This window comes from Helianthus annuus, chromosome 15 (genome assembly GCF_002127325.2).
Source record: "Helianthus annuus cultivar XRQ/B chromosome 15, HanXRQr2.0-SUNRISE, whole genome shotgun sequence".
Taxonomy (NCBI): domain Eukaryota; kingdom Viridiplantae; phylum Streptophyta; class Magnoliopsida; order Asterales; family Asteraceae; genus Helianthus; species Helianthus annuus.
In genome coordinates this window covers 174175609-174197703 of record NC_035447.2, presented here as the reverse complement: position 1 = coordinate 174197703, position 22095 = coordinate 174175609, and the positions used below count along the sequence as shown (strand labels likewise).

The following is a 22095-nucleotide window of genomic DNA, read 5'->3' as shown; positions in this document are numbered from 1 at the left end:
TACATGTGCTTTTGCAACAATAACGAACCCTTGTGTGAATGAATGGTTGGACATATCGTTGTAATCTATAGCAAACTCATTATAAAAATGAATTACAATGGAAAACTGGATGCACCGTTATAATAAATCAAACACACTATTAGACCATTTGTTACACCTTTCGTTCTCTATTCTGTGTCATATTAACGTCACATCAATCTCCATTCTCCATCTTTTAACCATAAAATACCCCATTATTCTCCAAGCAGCTATATGCGCAAACGACGTGATGTTATTTATATAAAAAGTATTGGTCATAAGCCGTCCTCAAAAGATTGACTTCACGCGTACCACTTGTCTTGTGATTGTAGAGGTTGTTGCAGATGATATTAAACCTTGTCAACTTCTTCTCAAGTCCCTTCACCTTAGATTAAAGTTGATGGTGCGTACAATAATCTAGTTAATCAAATCGTGCTATTCGAAATTTAAAATTTGAACTTGTACTTGAATTCAAAACGTTATAAAAAACAATTTGAATCCCGGTTATTTTAATGCGAATTACTAACAAAAATTTACAAAGTTACAAATTGGTCTTCTAGGTTACAAGAGATTATAATCAATAAGTCATAACCAACATGACTAATTAATAAAGGTTTAAGAAAATGAAACGGTCCTTAAAATAAATAAAAAAATGGTTACAATAGTATAATAATCATTTCACATGAAACTAACAAAACTTTTAACATCATTCAGTGAAAAGTAAGGATGTACATGGTCGGTTTGGATTAGTTTTTTTTTTTTTTTTTAAATCAAAATCGAAATTTCGGTTATTGGTAACATGTTAACCGATTGGTTTTGGTTAATTGGTTTTAGTTAATTGGTTAATCGGTTAATTGGTTAATCGATTGGTTTCGGTTTCTAACCAATTGGCTTTGTTTAAATCGGTTTTTGAGATTATTGAGTGTTATGTTAATACGATTTCCAACTATTTTGTTTAAATCGGTTTTAGACATGCATACATTATTTTGGTTGGGTTGACCATTAAGTATGTTGGTGAGCCTTCGATTTAGTTTTTTTTTTCGTAATAAATTATGTCATCTAGTACCATCACTTATTAAATTGAGGCCACATCATTAAAGGATTGGTATCCTAAGAGCGAATCCAAAAAGTCATGAAGACGAAGTGACTTGATCTTGACATGGGGTTTTGTATTTAACTTATTATAATAATTATAATATGCTTTTCATGTTTTTTATATCATTTTACAGATTAGGAAACAGAAAATAAACCTATTGAAATATGGTCAAGTTGAATTATTAGTTGCATCATTCTTATAATTATCTTGTTGATTAATATATTGCTTAACACAACATAATTGAAACCGTTAATAATAAGTTTTGGTGCAATAATAATAATATAGAATAACAAAATAAAAATTAAAAGATATTAACAACAACAATAACATTAAATTAAATAACATAGAAAACGAATAATAAGAATAAAAAGTTAAAGTGAATTACATGAATGGTACATATAGTAAGTAGTAAAGTTATAATAAGGTTTTGATTTTTTATTTTTTAGAAATTACTAGTTCAATTTAAGAGTTCACCGACTGTCGACTGATAACAAGTTTGGTCCAAATGTCTCGTACACTAAACCGTTATGGGAAAACCCACATAAATTTATATTGTCTCTGTCTCAGACTCAGTCGTGTGAAGGTCATGGCAAATTAGGTTGTACCTTGTTTTCAGTTATACACATATTCAATGGTCGAGTTTTATATTGTTTGGACACGGTATTTGCTAAGGGTGTTGTTTCACAAGAGGTGTTGGTCATGGTCGAACCAAAGGGTTGGTATAGGTTTTTCACGTGGCTAGAGAGTTGGTGGTGAAAACAAGTGGTGGGGGATAAAGATGAAAAGGCTGACGGAGAGGCGTGGATTTTATTTTTTTAATTTATTAAAAACAGCTGGTGTCGAGTGAACAGCAAGGACCGTCTGTGTAACTTACTCAAAAGTTAATGGCATAGTGCGAGTGCTGCAGGGACGTTACGTATCTTTGCTAAGGTTGGATGTCGTGACATCCTATGTCGCTGTTAAGAGTCGATCCGAGACATCCCATGTCATAGCTAAGGAGTGTTACAATTTTTTAGGTTAATAATGGCATATCAATCATGCAATGTTCCTTCAATTAAATTTTTGAAATTTCTGTTCTAATATTTGACTTAAGTTTTTGACCATATCGTGATCTATTTGTAAAAGTAAAATAAATTTATATTTAATTTGGTTTGATAAAAAAAAAATAGGTCCATAAAAGGATATAATGTAATTTTCCATCAATGAGGTAAAACCGAAAAAGGGTACAAGATTTAGTGGCCATACAAGTACTATTTATGATGTCATGGACTCATAGTGACCCAAAAAAGGAAGGTAGTGGTGGTAATCATACATTTCCCAGACTCTATATTTGTAGCATCCCCTTTCTGTCTCCAAAACCACAACCACTTTTTTTTACCCTTCCTTTAATCCTTTTACTTTCAACGAATTTACTTTTGAAAAGTCTTTATAACTTCTTTTTATTTCCATAATTGAACCAACTTTATGCTAATTGATTAATTAAGAAAAGGAAACTAATTGCTTTAAGAAGAGGGTGTAAAGCTATTCAACCATCATCCGTTTTATTATTTTCAATTATGATTTGGTAATGGTAAATCAAACAACAAACTCCTAGTAAAAAACAAAAATGTTAAATGATATATGTAAAGGTGATACACACTTGAATGATGTAGAATTCTCTCTACTTGTTTCTTCACACAATCAATTATTTTAGCGCCTAATATAATCTAGTTCATTGACATCCTTGTGAGCTTCATAACATGCGTAAAGCACTTCGATGGCTATTTGTAATTCCGCTTGGATTTGACGGATGTTAGGTAACAATCGAGGCTTAGATGAAAGCAATCAAATAATCACAGCCATAAACTTACTCTCAGATGAGCCAGTGGTCATCGTCATTGAGATACAATTCGAACATTATCATCATTGTCATGAACATCCCCATCGCATTTCTCAGATGAGCCAGTAATCATCGTCATCGAGCATAAGTAATCGATGGTCATTAATTAATATAAAAAAAGAATCAATGATTAGATAGGTTCTTTATAGAGCACTCATATGAGGTTCTCTGTCTCTATCACTATAATTTAACTAAAATACATCATTTTTTTTTCTTAACTTCTTTTTTTTTTATTTTTTGAAAACCTCTTACGTTATATTCTCTATTTCAATTTCTATCTTACTCACAAGTCACAAAAAATAGTTAAGTTCAGATCCAAAGAGCCTTATCGTACAAACGTACGAAAGACATGAAAAAGCAAAAAAAAAAAAAAAAAAAAAACGCGGTGACATTTTTGTAATTATTTGCTCGCAGGGTAATTATCAAAATTTTTCTACAAATGATCTTGTAGGGTAATTTTGATCTTGTAGAGTAATTATCAAAATTACTCTATAAGTGTATCAAAATTACTCTGCAAGTTTATCAAACTACATACAGTTCAAAATTACTCTACAAGATCATTTGTAGAGTAACTATGATACTCTACAAAATTATCCAACAATATCAAAACTATTACAAGATCAAAATTAGCATACAAGATCATTTGTAGAGTAATTATGATACTCTACAAAATTATCCAACAATATCAAAACTATTACAAGATCAAAATTAGCATACAAGATCATTTGTAGAGTAATTATGATACTCTACAAGATTATTTGTAGAGTAATTATGATACCCTACAAAATTACCCTACAAGGTCATTTTAGACTATTTGTAGGGTAATTTTGATAATTACTCTACGAGTAAATAATTACGAAAATGTCACCGCGTTTTTTTACATTTTCATGTCTTTCGTACGTTTTGTACAACAACAACCATACCCAGTAAATCCCACAAATAGCAAAGCTAGTTATAGGGTCTGGGGAGGGTGGGATGTAGACAGTCCTTGCCTCTATCCATAGGGATAGAGAGGCTGCTTCCAGAGAGACCCTCGACTCGAAAACGAATAGCATTTCGTACGTTTTGTACGATATGGCTATTTGTATTTGATCTTTTGCCCACTTATTGTATTGTTATTTCTTGGTTTTATACACTTACAAAGTTATATTTAGAGGTTAATAATGAATCTAAGTACTTAGAGTACTAGTGTAGCTTTTCTAAACATTATCTCTATTTAAAGATGCCGATGGAGGGTATAAATGAAAGAAAACCATATATTTTTTTTCTATAATTTTGAGAAAAATAGCTAAATAGAGACCCTAACGTCAATGCTCTAACTTCCCAAAAAATAATAGTTCGCTTAAGATCCCTATGTATATAGTTCATGAGTTATGTATCTCACTGAACTACATACACATAAGTCTACCCTTTTTTAAAGATTAGTAACATATAAAAAATAAACAAAAAAAAGCTTATTGGTTAATAATGGTTCTATTGGTTCTCAAGTAACTTTTTGGTTCTTATATGATCCCTTATATTATACATTTGACCAAGTTTAACAGTATTAGTGTGTTCATAAATGAAACTCATTTATATCTATGTTATTTCATCCTAATTTTTTTATACAAATACTATTGAAAGTACCATTAATAAACAAGATTTGAAAATTGAAGCAATAATCAGAAAACTAAAGTTTGTAATATAAAAAGTTGACAATAAAATTTTACTACAAATCTGGATTTGATCAACCATCCATTTTAATGTAAATCAACGGAAATTGAAGCCATAACTACCTCCCCATGAACAATCCTTGAATCTACAACACCTGTGGACAAGCCTAGGGCGGCGAAGACAATATAATAATAAACCGTTTACCTCGGGAACAAAAAATTTTGAGATATTGAGGGCAAGGTTTATAAGGGAATGCCGGTTTGTTGAAGTTTGGGGAGCTGCAATGGCTCTTGGAACTCGGGATTAATGGGGAACAACTGACACTGAGCGTATTGTGCTAGTAACTGATCGATCAACACCAATGCCACTGATGCTTCTACCATGGGCACGGCTGCACCACCATCATCAATCAAAACGCGAAACATATACATATAGAACAAAAACTGTATGGATTTCGGTACAAACCTCTTGGGACGACGCATGGGTCATGTCGGCCACGAGCGATGAGTTCTGTTTCCTTTTTGTCTCTGGTCACTGTGTTTTGCTTCCTCTGCATCACATTACAACATACATATAAGATAGCACATTGACCCAGTTTGACCCTTTAGCAATACAACATAACCCAAATCAACCCAATTATAAGAGTAAATTGCCATTTTAGTCCCTAAGGTTTGACCAAAATTGTCACTTTAGTCCAAATAGTTTTTTTCTTGCAATTTTAGTCCAAATAGTTTTGTTTTCTGCCATTTTAGTCCCTGACTTTAGTCATTTTTTGTCATTTTCATCCAAACCACTAACTCCATTCAAAAAATTTAGTTAACTTAGGTGAATTTTGGTCAAACCACATTTTTCTTTCTTTTTTTGCAGGTGCGATGGTATGGGGATGGTGTTGTGCCGGTTTACAGTGAAGATGATGGCGGTGGTTGTTGGTTTTACGATGATGGCGGTGGTGTTGGTTGATGACGTGGGTGGCGGAAAAGTGGCCGGTGGTGGTGAAAATGGTGGGTGGTGATGGTGGTGGGGTGGGTGGTGACAGTGTAGGCAGGTGGTGGCGATGATAGAAGGTTGTAATGGGGTGGGTGGTGGTGGTCGATGAAAATGGCAAAAAAGACAAAAGTTAGGGACTAAAATGACAGAAAACAAAACCATTTGGACGAAAATAGCAAGAAAATAACTATTTGGACTAAAATGACAATTTTAGTCAAACCTCAGGGACTAAAATGGCAATTTACTCCAATTATAAAGAATAGGCATACACTGATAGTCGATGTTGGTTTGAAAGCTATTCTCATGTTGATGATCTCTCCATTGGAAATACCACCTTGGATCCCACCCGAGCGGTTTGTTCTTGTCCTCACGCGTCCATGTTCATCCATGTAAAACTCGTCATTATGCTCACTACCAGTCAAAAATGTACCTAGGGTTTCATCATTTACAATAATAATCAGAAAATACACAATGACAAAAGTGCAATCATCATAGACAAACAGGATATAGCAACACAACCAATTTGTATCATTCTTTATTGTTAGTTACAGGGGGCAATTTTGATTAGTGGGTCGATTTGGTAGATTTAGAGTAAACTGTCATTTACGTCCTTGAGGTTTGGTCAGTTATGCAACTTTCGTCCAAAGGTTTTTTTTTCGTATCTGGATCCAAAAGGTTTGAAAGCTTGCCATTTTCATCCAGCTCGTTAACTCCATCCACTTTTCTCCGTTAAGCCAGGGTATTTCCGTCTTAGTTGCCAACTTAAAGGGCAATTCGGTCTTTTTCACTTTATGTAAAAAAGACCAAATACCCCTGAAAAGTACCAAATTGCCCTTCAAGTTAACAAAAAAAGACCGAAATACCCCTGACTTAACAGAGAAAAAAGGATGGAGTTAACGAGCTAGATGAAAATGGCAATATTTCAAACCTTTTGAGTCCGGATGCAGTAAAGCAAACCTTTTGGACGAAAGTCGCAAAACTGGCCAAACCTAAGGGACAAAAATGGCATTTTACTAGGTAGATTTATTATAATTAGCTAAAAGGGAAGCAAGTCAAATAGTCAAAACGGGTCAAAAATACTTAATATATCTTTTCATGCATAAAAAGGTCATCAACCAGTTTCCTCAAAAATTAGTAATAAAACAATATAGTTTCCGTAAACAGAAAACATAAAATATTTTGGACAAATGTGTTATACATCAACCTGCATAAAAGTTACACGTTTGAACCGGACAAAAAAACTACCCTTTTAACCAATATGTCCGACCCACCCATTCTTCCACCCATAGTTGTTAATGGCGAATAGCGACAAATAGCGATAAGGTACCTATATGCTACATAGCGAATCACGATAAATAGCGGGCACTATCTTATATATAGCGATACACTAGAAAAATTTTTAAAAAATAAATTATATGTATATTATATCAAAATACCCTGGTATATACGCTATTTTACATGTATGTTTAACAAAATCCTAAAATCCAGCTATTTTATTGCTATATTTAATCGCTATTTATATTAAAAAATAAAAATAATAAAAAGTAAATAAACTGAAATCCCGCTATTTATGGCTACATACCCTGTAGCGACCTTCGACCTATACGCTACGCTATTCGCTATAGTGACCATAACGACCGCTATTGACAACTATGCTTCCACCTCTATGTCTATACCTGCAAATCCACTGCCAAACTCAAAGCCCTTGGTTGCGGGTAACGACAAAGCCGCCTTAGCTAACTCAGCTTCAAGTTTGTCAAAAACCGGTGAACCGAGCCCCTGTCATCACGTAGATACGAGAGTATCAATCAATCACGTCTGAGCAGGCAGGCGCACACATAGTAAAACAGAGTAAGTGCTTACACGAGGGAGGTTCCTCACAATACACGTAACAACACCACCAACCGAATCTCCTCTCACTCGGACTGCATCGATAGCAGCAATCATCTTCTCTGCATATTCGGGATCCGGACACCTGGCAATGTTGCTTTCTACCTGATCCAGGGTCAATGTTTCATGATCCACTAGCTCTTCCAGAAGTACAACCTTGTGAGCTTGCGATACATACGCAAGAACCTCAGTTCCTGAATATGCTTTCAAAATTTTTTTAGCAACAGCACCAGCAGCAACTCTACCAATCGTCTCTCTAGCGGATGACCGACCACCGCCCTACAATCCATCAACATGTTTCAACTTTCAAGTGTTAACATACTTAAAGTCATATGTCGCATATGTAGTTGTAGAAAAAACGGTTACCTCCACTGATCTCGTACCGTACTTGAAGTCATAAGTAGCATCAGCGTGAGAAGGTCTATACGCCATTGACATTTCACTGTAATCCTGATACGTAGTTACGTACAACTATTAATATAGTTCAAAAACTACAAACACCAATAATTGCTTTGTAATTGAATCCTAATGAGTACTCACTTTTCCCCTTTGGTCTGTATTGGGCACTTTGATCATAATCGGAGATCCAGTAGTATATCCTGCATTAAAGAGCCATGCATGAGTCTTAAAAAATATTGCATCAAAAACTTTATAAAAAAAGACGGTTACACAGGTGTTAACGACAAACTAACCTTCAGCAACACCTGAATATATGTGAGCTGTGTCGGTTTCTTTTCTAGGTGTCGTAATCCGACTCTGACCTGGCCTCCTATATATATATAAAAGAGCATTGAGTGGTCTACATTATGTAAACCAGACTTATGTTAAGTTGTACTAGATGATGAGTAGGATAATACCTCCTGTCGAGATCGACTTGTAGATCAGCCTCTGAAAGGGGAATTCGAGGAGGGCATCCATCAATCACGCAACCAACTCCGCCACCGTGAGATTCACCAAACGTTGTAACACGAAAGTAGTTTCCATATGTACTTCCAACTGCTTTTACCTCTGTCCAAATGCAAGGTGATAATTTTTTTATCTGACTTTGAAATGTACGCAAATTAGAGGAAACTAGAAACCACAAACATGGAAGACCATCTATAATTTACAGAAAAAGAGTGATTCCACCAACGTTTTACCAGTTTTGGGTCTTTGGTTTATGAAAAAACCAAGTTACTGGTTTAGGGATAAATATATTAGGGGATTCTGGTTTTAAACATCAGTCTTATAGGTGAAGTTTGGAAATTACTAATTTGGTTACATTATCATGTATTAATACTGCTTAGGTGTCTATTTGAGAAAGACAAAACTATGGAAGGTCTTGTTAGCTATAAGATTCGTAGAATTATCATACGTATGCGTAATTGAGGATGTCAGTTTTATTATTATAGTTGGGAGCAGGAGGCTAATAGATGGATCAAATGATTCAGTGTAACATGTGTTGTAGGTAGATTCCTGGAATTATCTATGTTTTGTCACTAAGAGAGAATCTGGATGCCTATGTTGCTGGTAGCAAGTCACAAAACGATTAGGTTGACATTCATTGTCTGATTTTAATTTTAAGTGTGATGGGATGTTGTAATATACATTTGTAAGTGCCAGTGTGCCACTACCTTAGTGATGGTAACACCGAGTTAACATTTGAATTTTTATACTGAAATGTTGCAGCATTTAGACGAATTGAAAATAAGGGAGATTGTGAAGACCGAGTAGTATCATGGTTGTAAGAATCGCTAGGCGCTAGTCGGCCGGAGGGTTACCGACTACCGATTAATCGGATTGAGATTTTTATGTGATTTATAGTTTTATACATACATATATATATACACACACACATTTTTGTATATAATTTTTTTAAGTGGACATTCTTTTAAGTATACAAGATTAATCGTCAAAATTTACAGGTTTTGGCCAGAATCTTGCTGGAATAGCCTATTTCCAGCTGACTATAGCTGATTTTCAGCCTACTAGAAGCGATTTTCAGGCACCAATTACCTAAAAAATAATCATTGACCGGCCGACTAGCAATTAATCGCCGATTTTTCCAACAGTGGGTAGTATAGACAATGAGATTGCAAGATAAAATCCTGATACATGTTTATAATACGTCTCTTGAACATGGCTCCATTTATCATACTAACAGAGATAAACCAGATTCAGGGATTTGATAAAATGAAAGAAATCAACTAAGTGGATGCCATAGTATGTATCTTTACAAGATATAAAGGTATAACTAACTAGTAATCAGCTTTGAAAATCATATTCATCATCAGGCATGTATTTTTGTTGAAAATAAACTACTGCAGATTTTGCAAAAATTCAAAGAAGAAACCAAACAAACACTATAATATACGTTTTAAAAGATTTAACATAAATGCAAGAGGAATCATTGGAAGATAAACAGAAAACAATGATTTGACGATATAAATCCGAGCAAGAGCAGACTAACGGATCAACGACTTGAATTACATTCATAGAAATCGAAACTAAAAATAATATATATATCAGACTACGGAAGAATGAGGGTTACCGAGTGTTGGAGAGCGTGATTGACGACGGCTAGTGGAGATTTGAAGGACTGCAGAACGGAGATCGGAATGAGGTGAAGAACCGAATCGTGAGGATCGGTCTGAAGATAGAGCTCCGATGAATGATTTCGCAGAGAGAGAAGATGCCATTGTTGGAGAGAGAGAGGGTAGGTGTAATGCAAGTGTGTGATGTTGTATATACAGGTGACGTCGACGGTTGGTGTGTGTGAATGTATCTGGGTTGGGGGTTGGTGGAGGAAACAGCCGCCAGGGATAGGATACAACTTTTTTTTTTCTTTTTTTACGTTCAATGAATTCTCAATTCATCAGATCGGAATATACTCGCCTTTGAACCAGAGAAAACCCTCATCTACGACCGAAGCCCGTGAATACTCGCCCGAAGGCACGACAGTGCGGTGAGGTAAAACTCGCTCAGTTCAAGAATCGAACTACCGATCTCCACCTATTCGCCTAGTATGTCATCATCATCAGGTGCCGCATAAAATAATGAGAAGGGTTATAATACCAAATCTCTCTATTACCACTCCACCACCACCTCATTGGCAAGAACCTTTAATGGGGTGTTTTAACAAGTATATCAGACAGTGTCAAAATTGTTTGGACACCCTTTATCCGACATGTAGAGGATCATACGTTTCGTATACAGTAGGACCTCACCATTTTTCAAGGCCAGATAGCATGTAGTTGTCTGGTCTTGAGAAATGATTACATCGTACGCTATATGGCGCTTATAGTGTTAGACGCATCGTATGAAGTTCGAAAGCTTATTCAATTCTCAAACAAGATGCAAATCTACATATTTCAAACACCAATCTAAATGTGTAATATTCAAAGTTTTGTCTTCTTACAATTATTAATAATACATGATCTTAAAAAACATTGATGTTCTAAGTACAAAAAAAAAATTATGCGTAGTTGTTGCTCATTTGATAAGTTCCCCAGCTTTCGGCAACACCTTTTCTTTTAATATGTTTGCACCAGAAAGAAATATTCACTAAAACAAAAATCAGATTTTCTTGTGTAACTCCCATAAACACTAATAGTTCCATATGACCCAAAACAAAAACTTCATAATTTATAGAATTATCCTTTGTTGCCCGACTAATATTTAACTTTACAGGTGTTGTTGCGCTAATTTTTTTATACTTAAGATATATGAAGATTTGTTTTAAATTTATTTTTTAAACTACACATGTCTAAACATTTATATTTATACTTATTTTTTTAACTATTATGATTTACGCATGTGTAAACTTTGATATCTATGTTTATTATTTAACTACTATAATTTACAGATGTGTAAATCTTCGTATTTATGTAAAAAGAGAGAATCTGAACAAATATTTACCCATATACCACTCCTTTTTCCTCGTAATCTTGAATAAAATACATTATCACAAGTGTTGACATATCTTAATGTTTTCAGCGTCCTAGAGACTAAACGCAATACCATCACACTTCTCCTTATCACTAAACACAAACCCACCAGAATTCCCCGAGTTAATTGCATAATCGGTCTGCATTAAACGCACACATTTTTATTAAGTAAATTACAAGTTTTGTCCTTTATGTATGTACCAAATTGCAGGCGGTGTCCTTTGACTTCAAAATTGACTTGTTTTGTCCTTAACGTTTTAAAATCCTGCACGTTATGTCCCTAACCCAGTTAGATTTTTTGGTTAAGTATGGTCTTGTGCCTTGCACATGAGGGCATTATTGTCATTTCACCTTCTTAAGGGGTATTGTGGAAAGAACTTTTAACAAGGAAATGTTTTGTAAAAAACCAAAAAATAAAAGGATTTATACAAACTCTTTCTTCTCTTTCTCTGGTCTGATTTTTCCTCTCTCTTAACATAATATGAAATTCCATCCACCTCCTCTCTAAAAAATTCGGTGGTAGGGCGAAGTTGGTGGGTTGATGGCGGCGGTTGTGTGACGGTGCTTAGGGGTGTTCAGGATTCGTTTCGAATTCGAAAAATTCGAAATTCGTTTAAATTCGATTCGATTATCAAGAATTCGTTTCGATTATAAGAATTCGAATTCGATTCAATTCGAGTCAAGTAAATCGAATACGAATCGAATACGAATTTATAATTTCAAATTCGATTCGATTCGAAATTCGAATAAAAAGTATACATTTTTATTTATTATCTTTATATATAATAAATATATAACTTTTATTAAGCTATACTATAAATTCTTTTCTAAATTTTTTTCAAGTATTAAAATTACCCATTATCAAACCCATTACATGATCCATAAGTAAAACCTAATTAACAAATCTATCAATAGATTTCTAAACATAAAAATATTAACTTATAATGTGGAGTGATTATTCCCGGCTTCTCGTTTTGAAATTTAGACTTGTGGTACTTTAATTGAAACTTTTTAATGTGATATCGTGTTTTATGGCTGCTTTAAAATTTATGTTTCATTTTTATAGTTTTTTACATGTTTTAAAGAATCTGAATTTATTCGAATTCGATTCGAATTCGAAATTTTAATCGAATACGAATCGAATACAAATTGGGTTTTTTATTCGAATATGAATTCGATTCGAATTCGATAGGTTTTAATCGAATTCGAATCGAATACGAATTCAAGGAAAAATAAAAATTATTCGAACAATTCGATTCGAATAATTCGAAAATTCGATATTCGATTCGATGAACACCCCTACGGTGCTGGCCTAACTATAAGTTGCATATTTAACCCTTTAGTTAAATTACACTGTAACTATGGTCTCCAGGTTAGATAAAGTTTAACGTTTGAGTGATTTTTAGGCTAGTAAACTTGATGGTTCATTGTTAGATCGAGCTAAATCAAGCTGAGTTGGCTCGAGCTTTATTCGAGTCGAGCTCAAGCCTAAAAGTTCAACTCGATTTAGAATTCGAGCTCGAGCCGAGCTAGCTTGTTTTGAATTCTAGCCCAGTTTAAGCTGGGTCTGGCTTAGATCGACTGGGCTCATTAACAACCCTAGGGGAGAAGGAGGGGTTGGGCAATGGTGGAGGTGGTCTCTAGTTAAATGATTTTATTTCATTATATTTCTTTAATAAGTAGTGGGCCTAATTGGAATTTAAATGACTAATCAGATTAATATGTTTTATTTAATAATATTATTATTAGAAGTAAGGATAATTTAATAATTTCACACCATCTTAGCAAAATAAATGATCAAATCTTGGTTTTCGGGAACGTCCTAATCAAGTCTGACTAACTCAGTGCGGGCCCAGTTAAAATAACGTAGTCTGGGCAGATATTGGCTAGGGCCGCCGTTTAGACGGTGTGACATTAGGTCACTCAAAAAGAAAGTCACTGTTCAAAAAATCAATGAAATATAGATATAATTTTAGAAAGTTAAATTGGTAAAAAATGGGAAATGAGAGAAGTGGAGAGTTCAAATGAGAAAAAACTTTTTGTAAAAAGAAAAAAAGAAGAAATCTCAACCAATAAGAATGTTTCATTTTACTTTATTTAATATAAGTATTTAATGTTATTATAAGGGTAATATGGTAAATCTACAAAGATCATTAATTAGCAGTATTTCTCTTTAATAGTAACTGTATTAAAATTTGTAACTTATCTTCAAAATATATATTTAAAAAAAAATAAAATAAAATAATTTAAAGTGTATGATAAATTACGGGTTATGTAGGATAAATTTTAACATGTGTAGGGTAACTTTTGATGTGTGTAGTCAAATAACATTAGTGTGAAGGATGATAGTTTTTATTACTCATTAATTAGTCAAAGATAATAACAAATAAGATAAGTGAAAAAATATTTAATGTTTTAAAATTGTATCATTTGTTATTTTTCTTCTTAATTAAATTTTATTCTCAAATAAATTTTATTCTTAAATAAACCTTCCCCAATGAGAGAAACCATCCAAGAAATAATTATGGGACCTATAAGGCTATAGGGTGTGGGGATCATAGTTGGAACATGATTTGCCACCTAGGAACATGAATGGAAGGCTACGCCACCCCCTTGATTGATCCACCATGGTTTGCATGGATTAAACCATGGCAACCATGGTCCTCCTTTCCATTTTTCAACAAATCATTTCCTTTTTGTTTAGACAAAGATAATAAATAAGGAGCTAATGGTTTGGGTCATGACCATACCCTTAGGGTAGTGGTTTTGGATGGTAAATTAAAGATGAGTTACATGGCACTAACATGGAGGGTGGTCATGACCACACCCTATAGCCTAATTTCACACCACGTTAGCAAAATAAATGATCAAATCACATGAAATATAGATACAATTTTAGAAAGTTAAAAGGTAAAAAATGGGAAATGAGAGAAACCATCCAAGAAATAATTTTGGAAATTAATAAATCTGAACATACTATATCAGTAAAAAGTTAATCAAGTTAGTTTCGAAAAAAAAAATAGGAAGGAAATATAAAAGGTTCCACGTAAGTGCGATATCAGATCTTGGTTGGGTTTGGTCTTCTTCTTCGAAATCGATCGCTAGGGCTTACAATCAGGATTCTGCTGCTGGAGACATCTTTACTTGCGAATCATCAGGTATCAACAGCATATACTTCTTCTAATCTATTGTCGCGATTCGATACGATACATACATACATGTTACAGCATTGTTGTATCCTATCCTATATCCTATCCTGCTTATGATTTTATTGTGCTATCTGTGCATATGTTTATGATTTTGAGATTGCAGATTTAGCTATGCAACTCTATTTAAAATGCGTCAGAATTTGAAGTTGAAATCGTTTATCTGCCCTAGAAAGTTAGAATCCAATGTTTTTTTTAGGCCTTTTTTTGGAATTGCATGCTTCATTGAATATCACTCTAGTTTTTGTTTTTATTTTGGGATTATTACTAATGTTATGCAATAGATTAGCATAGTTCAAATTAGTGGCTAATGTTACACATCTTCTAGGCTATCCATACATACATATTACTTGAATCTCTTATTAGCCAATCAATCTATTGAAACTCAAAACTGTGTTCTTCTATGAATCAGAAATGCTGTATACCTTATGTAAGAAATCAGAAATGTCCCGAATTAAATACCATTGACGGATTTTGGGGCGCTTTGTTTGTGGATGATCGAACTCCATAGTTAAACATGCTTGGGTTGGAGTAATTCCATGATGGGTAACCTCATTAATTGGTACGAGGGCCAGATGTTACAGCTTACATACGCTTTAACTCTGGCCGGTCTTATTTTATAGTTATAGCAATAGAAAAGGGTGAAAAAAAAATCAAAAGAGTTAATTACTGTTTTCGTCCCTGTGGTTTGTCAAAAATCACTATTTCAGTCCATTAGTTTAAAAATTGCGATTTCAGTCCCTGCGGTTTCACTTTCGTAACCATTTCAGTCCACCTCGTAACCATTTCAGTTCCTGTACTTAACAGAATAATGGATTGAAATCGTTACGAAAGTGAAACCACAGGGACTGAAATCGCAATTTTTAAACTAATGGACTGAGATAGTGATTTTTGACAAACCGCATGGACGAAAACAGTAATTAACTCAAATCAAAAGGATAAATTAAATGCATGGTCTTAATGAGATAGTTAAAAATGGAAATACTTTTATAATTAAATATTTGACTTATTATGTTGAATATTTAACAACTCTTGTTGATATATTTCTTTTGCAGGTTAAAAGACTTGATTGCTTGTAAGTTAAGCAACATTAATGGAAAATTCCGAAGCATCAGTTTCCTCAACTGCAACCCGTACATGGCATGACTTTTTGGAGCGAATGCGACAACCTTCCGCTACAGAATTCGTTAAGCAGATCAAAAATTTTATCGTGTCATTATCCAACAATGCTCCCGATCCAGAGAGAGACACTGCATCTGTACAAGAGTTTTTCAGCAATATGGAAGCCAGTTTCCGGGCCCATCCTCTATGGGCTGGTCGAACCGAAGAAGAATTAGATAGTACGGGTGAAGGCCTGGAGAAGTACATAATGACAAAATTATTCACTCGCGTGTTCGCTACACACCCAGATGATATCAAGACAGACAATGAATTCAACAGGAAATCGGCTTTGATCCAACAATTTATACATCCTGATCACTTGGAAATTCAACCGATATATCGGAACGAAACATCATGGTTACAAGCCCAGGAAGAACTTCTGAAAATCAACACGTATAAATCACCACGAGACAAACTGGCGTGCATCCTTAGCTGTTGTAAGGTTATTAGTAATTCGATGTTTAACGCCTCGGTTTCTAGTAATGAAAATCCACCTGGGGCTGACGACTTTTTTCCTGTTTTGATCTACGTTACGATTAAAGCAAACCCTCCTCAGTTTCACTCAAATTTGATGTATATTCAAAGGTACAGAAACAAATCCCGACTAGTTGGAGAAGCAGCTTATGTTTTCACCAATATGCTCTCTGCAGAATCGTTTATTTTGAACATTGATGCGAAAGCATTGTCGATGAATGAAACCGAGTTCGTGAAGAATATGGAATCTGCGCAAATAGTTGTTTCGGGGCTTTCTGGGGACTACAATGGTGAACATCTGCAGAGTCAAAGTGGTCAAAGTCAAAGTGTATCGGAATCGAAGTTGAAAGAAGTCCCGTCAGTTTCGGATTTGGAGAATAAAGGTGCGAGTATGCTTGTGATGGACGAAGAAGGAAGTGAAAAGTTTGAGAATTTTCGGTATTTGTACTCGAAAGCTGGAGATTTAACAGTAGGTGAGGTAGAAGATTTGTTAAACGGTTATAAGCAACTCGTGTTCAAGTATGCTTGTCTTGCTAAAGGGATGGGTGTTCCGGTGGTGCAGCCAGACGCTCCGGGAACCCAAACCAGCGGTGAAACAAGAGATGATGGTAAAAAGGAAGGGTCGGGTGTAGCGGAACCACCACCGGAAATCGTAATTGGTGGTGAAATGGTGGATGCACCGGAAAACGATGTTCAGGTAGAGGCTGTTAGAGTAGAAGGTGATCGGAATGATGGTGTAGGAGCTTCAGCACATGAATCTCCGGTGACCGGAGAAGTTGCTTCTCAAACTGAGGAAAATGTTGAAAAATAAATTGTGTATTTTTAGATTTTATTGTGGATTAGATCTTCCATTTCTATTTATCTGTAATAAGTCCCCCCGTAATGGGGCGTTTTTTTTAAAAAAAATTCAAAAAAACGCCGGAAAACGCCCGCACCTCCATTACATGCGGCGTTACCGGGCGTTTTTTTTGAAAAAAAATGGCTCCGGCGTGTTTATTAAAACGCTGAAATGTTGTTGGGTTGCGAGATTCGACCGTTGCCAAACGGTCAAAAGTTTTTTTTTTTTTTTTTTTTTTTTTTTTTTAATTCAAAATTTTACCCACTATATATATATCAACCCTTTTTCTCCATTTTTTTATAAAAATCCTCCTACTTTCTCTCCCACTTTCTTCTATTACTTTATAAAAAACATCCACTTTCTCCTATTTTTTTACAAGCATGCATCCATACCGACCCCCTTTTGGTGGCCCCGCAAGACCCACGAACCCGAACACAACGCAACCGCAAAACCCGTATAACCTTCAAGACATGGACCCAAACTTTTTACCATACGCGGCTTACTTGACTGGCGCCACTCCGTTTGTACCTCCCACCTACGGCTATGGTCAAGCCGGCGGGTCGCAACCGTCACAACCCGAACCCGAATCCGAACCCAAAGTTCAACGAGTTGCAAGAGGCGAGACAAATGGAAAAGGACATTGAGTTTTTGTCCAAACCGATCGACCACCTCCAAGGCGACGCGTTGATCTTGGCTCAAATGCGTCGCCAAAAAATACGAGAAAAATATGGACTTTAGATCATCTATTTTTTTTTTTAAAATTTTTTTTTTCTGTTTTTTTTTTTTCGGTTTTTTTAATTTTCTGTTTTTTTTGGTATTTTTTTTCAAGTATTGTAATTTTTATTTTAAATTAATGAAGACTTTATGTTTTAAATTAAAAAAAAATAATTGTCAAATGATTGAATGGGCGTTATTGGAATAATGCCCCACTACGCCTCTTTTGCTATAATGCCCCATGTGTGACTAGGATGTCACGTGTCGTATAATGCCCCATGTTGGGGGCATTATTCTTGTTTACCACTACAGGTGGTCTAACAAATACACGAGTAGGTACTCAAAAGTTTGTTTTTTGCACAAACATCAAGTACTTGAAAGTTTGTTTTTTGCATAAACATGAAGGTACATTGTTATAAACGTAGATCAGATGAAAGTGTATGTTTAATTTGTGTGTTAACCTCTTAATTTTATTTATAAAGATATAGATTTGGTTAGGGTTATTGAAGTTTTGGCCTTGAGGCATAAATTATAGTCAAATTTCAGTTTATTTCTTTTGAGAAATTATACATATAATATGTTAACCATAATGGCATAATACATTTGGTTATTTAAATTAAAGAAAAAAATATATGGATACTCTGTGTTTTGCAGAATTTTGGAATTGGTCATATATAACTACACCAATGAATTAAGCTTACGCGAATGCTCAACACCTTTTATCCCTGGTTGGATGTCAGTTTATGCAAGCGACCATCCAAGTGGAGGACTAAAAGTGTTATCCGTTTGCATACGTTTGAATCATTGGTGTAGTTTTTCAAAGTTAATGGACTAAATCCAAAATTTTGACATACCACATGATAATTTTTGTGCATTTTTTCTTCATTAAATGATATTAGAAAAACTCATTAGTTAGATTTGAAAAGACTATCTTACCCTTTACATTGAAAACTATAATTTATGTTGTAGATTCTTTTACTTGGGATTTATGTTCGTAATATATTTTGTAACATTATCTCTAACTCACTTACCGCATGTTTACTATGTTCTTTTACTTGAATTAAGTTGTTTCTGTTATTTTTTGTTTTGGTTTTGGATCAAACGGCCTGCCTTGATTCTTCAGGTTTCAATACCCTTCTTAACCTCCAAAACTATTTTGTTTTCTTCGTAAAAACAAAAGAAATCAATGAAAGTCAAGTCTAAGCTAGATTATATTTTGTTAAGTTGTCCAATCAAATTATTCTCATGATAACTAACAATAAGATAAGAGTAATAATAACGGATTTATTAAACTATCGTTTTTGTTGTATAAAGCACAGGTTTTTAAACCATCCTAGACATCCTTCAAACCAATAATCTATATCGGGGTGACAAGTTACAATCATGTAATTTTAGCATGACTTGCGCAATCCTATTTATATATACCCGTGTTAAAACAACAAATAACCAATAGGGGATGTTATAGACGTCTCCTAGGCTCCGAGCCTTAAATGGTTCTGCAAAACAACAAATCACTAGTCTTAAAGCAGGAGGTGGTCTTTCGAGTTTGGACTCCGACGTGAGAATAATTTAAATGTTTACGGGGAGGATATGGAATTGAGGGACTGTAGTGAGCGTGAGAGAGGGAGGTGTGGAATGATACCTCAGATGCCCAAGACATTTATATACAGTGGAGCCTCTTTAACCCAGCTAGCTTGGACGACAAGCTCAGAGACTAAAAGGGGTACCTGAGTTGCAGGATAATATTTTACCCTTTTAGGCGAGCGAGAGTTTTATTTAGTTGATATTAGATTTCTCTCACTCAATCATGTGCTGCAGTGAGCATGGGGACTTGTATATTGTGGTTAGACATAGAATGTCACTATTGACATGGAATGCTAGTGTAGACATCCCATCACAATAGACACTTTTAAGCCTTCAATCCATTAAGGTTAAATGACAAGTATTGAAAACTGCTGACCTAAATACTTTACTTTTTCTTAAGAGTAAATTACAAGTTTTGTCCTTTACGTTTACACCATTTTGCAGGCGGTGTCCTTTAACGCAAAAGTTAACAAGTTTTGTACTTAATGTTTCGAAATCTTGCACGATATGTCCTTTAGGCCAAACCCAGTTAATTTTTTCTGTTAAATCAGGGTATTTTTGTAATTTTTGTAGACAAATAAGGGTATTTTTGTAATTTTATTCTTTTAATTAAAGTAAAAAAAAAAAACATGTATAAAGTTGAAAGTCCCTCTCTCTCTCTTCGGTCTCTCTATATCTCTCTCTTATTTCTCTCACTGTCTCTCTCTCTGTCATCATCCGCCACCACCACCATCTCCGGCGACCCACCATCCACACGACGAACTCTCTGGCGGCTCCTCCACTCTGGTTCAAGTTGGATCTGAGGCGGTTAGATTCAATATGGTGGTTGGATCTGAACAAGGGAGAGCTGGGTTTGGATCTAAGGCGGATCTGAGACGATGGCTGGTTATGATGGTGGATGTGGTGGACGGTGGTGGGTTGGTGTTTGGTTAGGGTTAGGGTTACATTGAGGGGGAAGTTGAGAAGTAGAAAGGGTGATGGAGGTGTGTCTGAAAGTCTCGAAGAATAAGCCACCTTCTGGGTGTGTTTGCAGATTCAACTTCACTGCAACCTCTGATGCTGCCATCTTCCTCTTTCTCTTAGGCAGTCGAATCAGATGTGGTAATTGAGTTCAGTGAGTTCTTATTTTTTTCTTTCCATAGTTTATGTTTTTGATAATCTGAAAGTTTGATTGAAGTTGACTGGAGTTATAAATCCGGCGAGTTGTAGACGAAGAAAACCAGAGAAATTGAATGTAGTTTTGAGTTGTGGTAGGTTAGAATGAAGTATAAGGGGGCGTTTGGTTCGCGGAATGTGTAGGAATTGGAATTGGAATCTCTATGAGAATTGGAATTTAAATTGGAATTTGATGGATTCCTTTGAAATCCATAGATATGTTTGGTTGATAAATGTATTAATGGAATTAGAATTTAAAAATACCTAAAAAGAAAAAATTACCCCTAGTTATAAACAATTAGCAAAAGTTTTAAAAACAAGTATCTTAGATAAAAGTTCAAAAAATTCAAAAAATTCAAAAAATTCTAAAAATCATAAAAATCGTAAAAATTCAAAAAAATTCTAAAAACTCCAAAAAAAATCTAAAAGTAATAAAAAATCCAAAAAATTCTAAAAATTCTAAAAAATAATAAACTAATTGCTTAAGTTTAGATCTACGGTTGCTTGTGTTGTTTAGATTATTATTATTAACTAATTGCTTGCACTAGATTTTATTCGTTTAAGTTTAGATCTACGGTTAACTTCAGCAGATTGATAATGTTTGAGCCTGTTAGACTGAGATTTGGTTGTTGATGTATGTCTCTATGTTGAACTTGTCGCAGAGATTGAAGTGTGGAGCTCGGTGGTGGTGGCTGGTATGGGGTGTGGTGGTTGTGGCTGGTGTAGCGTGTGGCGGCAGTGGTGGCGCTCGATAATGGTGGCTGGGGTGAAACGGTGGAGATGGAGGTGGTTGTGGTGGTGAATGGAGGTGGTTGAGTATATGTGGGGGTAAAAGAGCATTCTCATCCAATCCATCAAATTATACATACATTCAACTAAAAAACAACTCCTATATCAGTATATTTTCACTAAAAACAAATACTTTTTCTGTCTTCTTTTCAATTAAATAATATTATCATTACATTTTTCTCTCTCCTTCACTCACAACCACTTTCAATATATATTAAAAAAGTTATACTGGGTGAACAGTGTTCTCCCAAATATACAGATGAACAGTAACATTTCTCTCTCTTTCACTCACAACCATTTTTTATACCCTTTATAATATAAAAACTATCTCTCACATATTTTGATGGTTTGGATGAGAATGCTCTAAGAGTGCAAGAGTGTGAAATATGTAGGGTGGTATCTTGAGTAAGATATAAAACTAGAGTGGAAAAAACCATTATACTCTTTGATCGTTACTTACTTATGTTGACTTTAAACAGAAGTTGACAGCAGAGAGTAAACTTGCGACATAACACCAAACGTGGAGGGGTAAAATTGCAATTATTTCATTGAGGCTCAGAGTATCAATTAGACCATGTGTAGTGGTGATCAACTATAATGCCCCCACCATGGGGCGTTTTGCGCCATGTGGCGTCCTAGTCAGCATGGGGGCATTATAGAAAAAGTGGTGTAGTGGTATAACGCCCCATAATGCCCCATTCAATCATTTTACAATCATTTCACAA

At 34.8% G+C, this 22095-nt stretch overlaps 2 protein-coding genes across 3 annotated transcripts; one reads left to right on the top strand and one right to left on the bottom strand.

Annotated features, from left to right (window-relative positions):
* Window positions 1-4651: 4651 nt before the first annotated feature.
* Window positions 4652-10321, bottom strand: LOC110913018 (chorismate synthase 1, chloroplastic). The gene is made up of 10 exons (XM_022157876.2): window positions 10054-10321; window positions 8381-8531; window positions 8216-8292; window positions 8064-8122; window positions 7890-7973; window positions 7497-7802; window positions 7310-7412; window positions 5903-6063; window positions 5112-5196; window positions 4652-5037 (listed from the first exon to the last, which is right to left on the bottom strand). The coding sequence occupies exons 1-10, from the start codon at window positions 10199-10201 to the stop codon at window positions 4889-4891; spliced, it is 1323 nt and encodes a 440-aa protein (XP_022013568.1). The 5' UTR covers window positions 10202-10321; the 3' UTR covers window positions 4652-4888.
* A 4131-nt stretch (window positions 10322-14452) lies between these two features.
* On the top strand, window positions 14453-18278 carry LOC110913019 (vacuolar protein sorting-associated protein 9A). Of its 2 annotated transcripts, none has more exons than XR_004880383.1 (3): window positions 14453-14607; window positions 15711-17161; window positions 18164-18278. XR_004880383.1 is itself a non-coding variant. In XM_035983680.1 (3 exons), the coding sequence occupies exon 3, from the start codon at window positions 15749-15751 to the stop codon at window positions 17099-17101; it is 1353 nt and encodes a 450-aa protein (XP_035839573.1). In that variant the 5' UTR covers window positions 14472-14607; window positions 15068-15217; window positions 15711-15748; the 3' UTR covers window positions 17102-17151. The 2 variants fall into 2 exon arrangements, 1 of the variants encoding a protein (XP_035839573.1); XM_035983680.1 differs by lacking the exon at window positions 18164-18278 and adding an exon at window positions 15068-15217 and having other exon boundaries at window positions 14472-14607; window positions 15711-17151.
* Window positions 18279-22095: the final 3817 nt, after the last annotated feature.

Excerpts from the sequence above, each read along its gene's own strand:
- LOC110913018 (XM_022157876.2), bottom strand. The coding sequence starts at position 10,201 with ATGGCATCTTCTCTCTCTGCGAAATCATTCATCGGAGCTCTATCTTCA. Across the intron at positions 7,413-7,496 it reads TTGTGAGGAACCTCCCTCGT|GGGCTCGGTTCACCGGTTTT; the intron begins GTAAGCACTTAC and ends ACGTGATGACAG. Across the intron at positions 5,197-5,902 it reads AACCAACATCGACTATCAGT|AGGAAGCAAAACACAGTGAC; the intron begins GTATGCCTATTC and ends AATGTGATGCAG.
- LOC110913019 (XM_035983680.1), top strand. The coding sequence starts at position 15,749 with ATGGAAAATTCCGAAGCATCAGTTTCCTCAACTGCAACCCGTACATGG.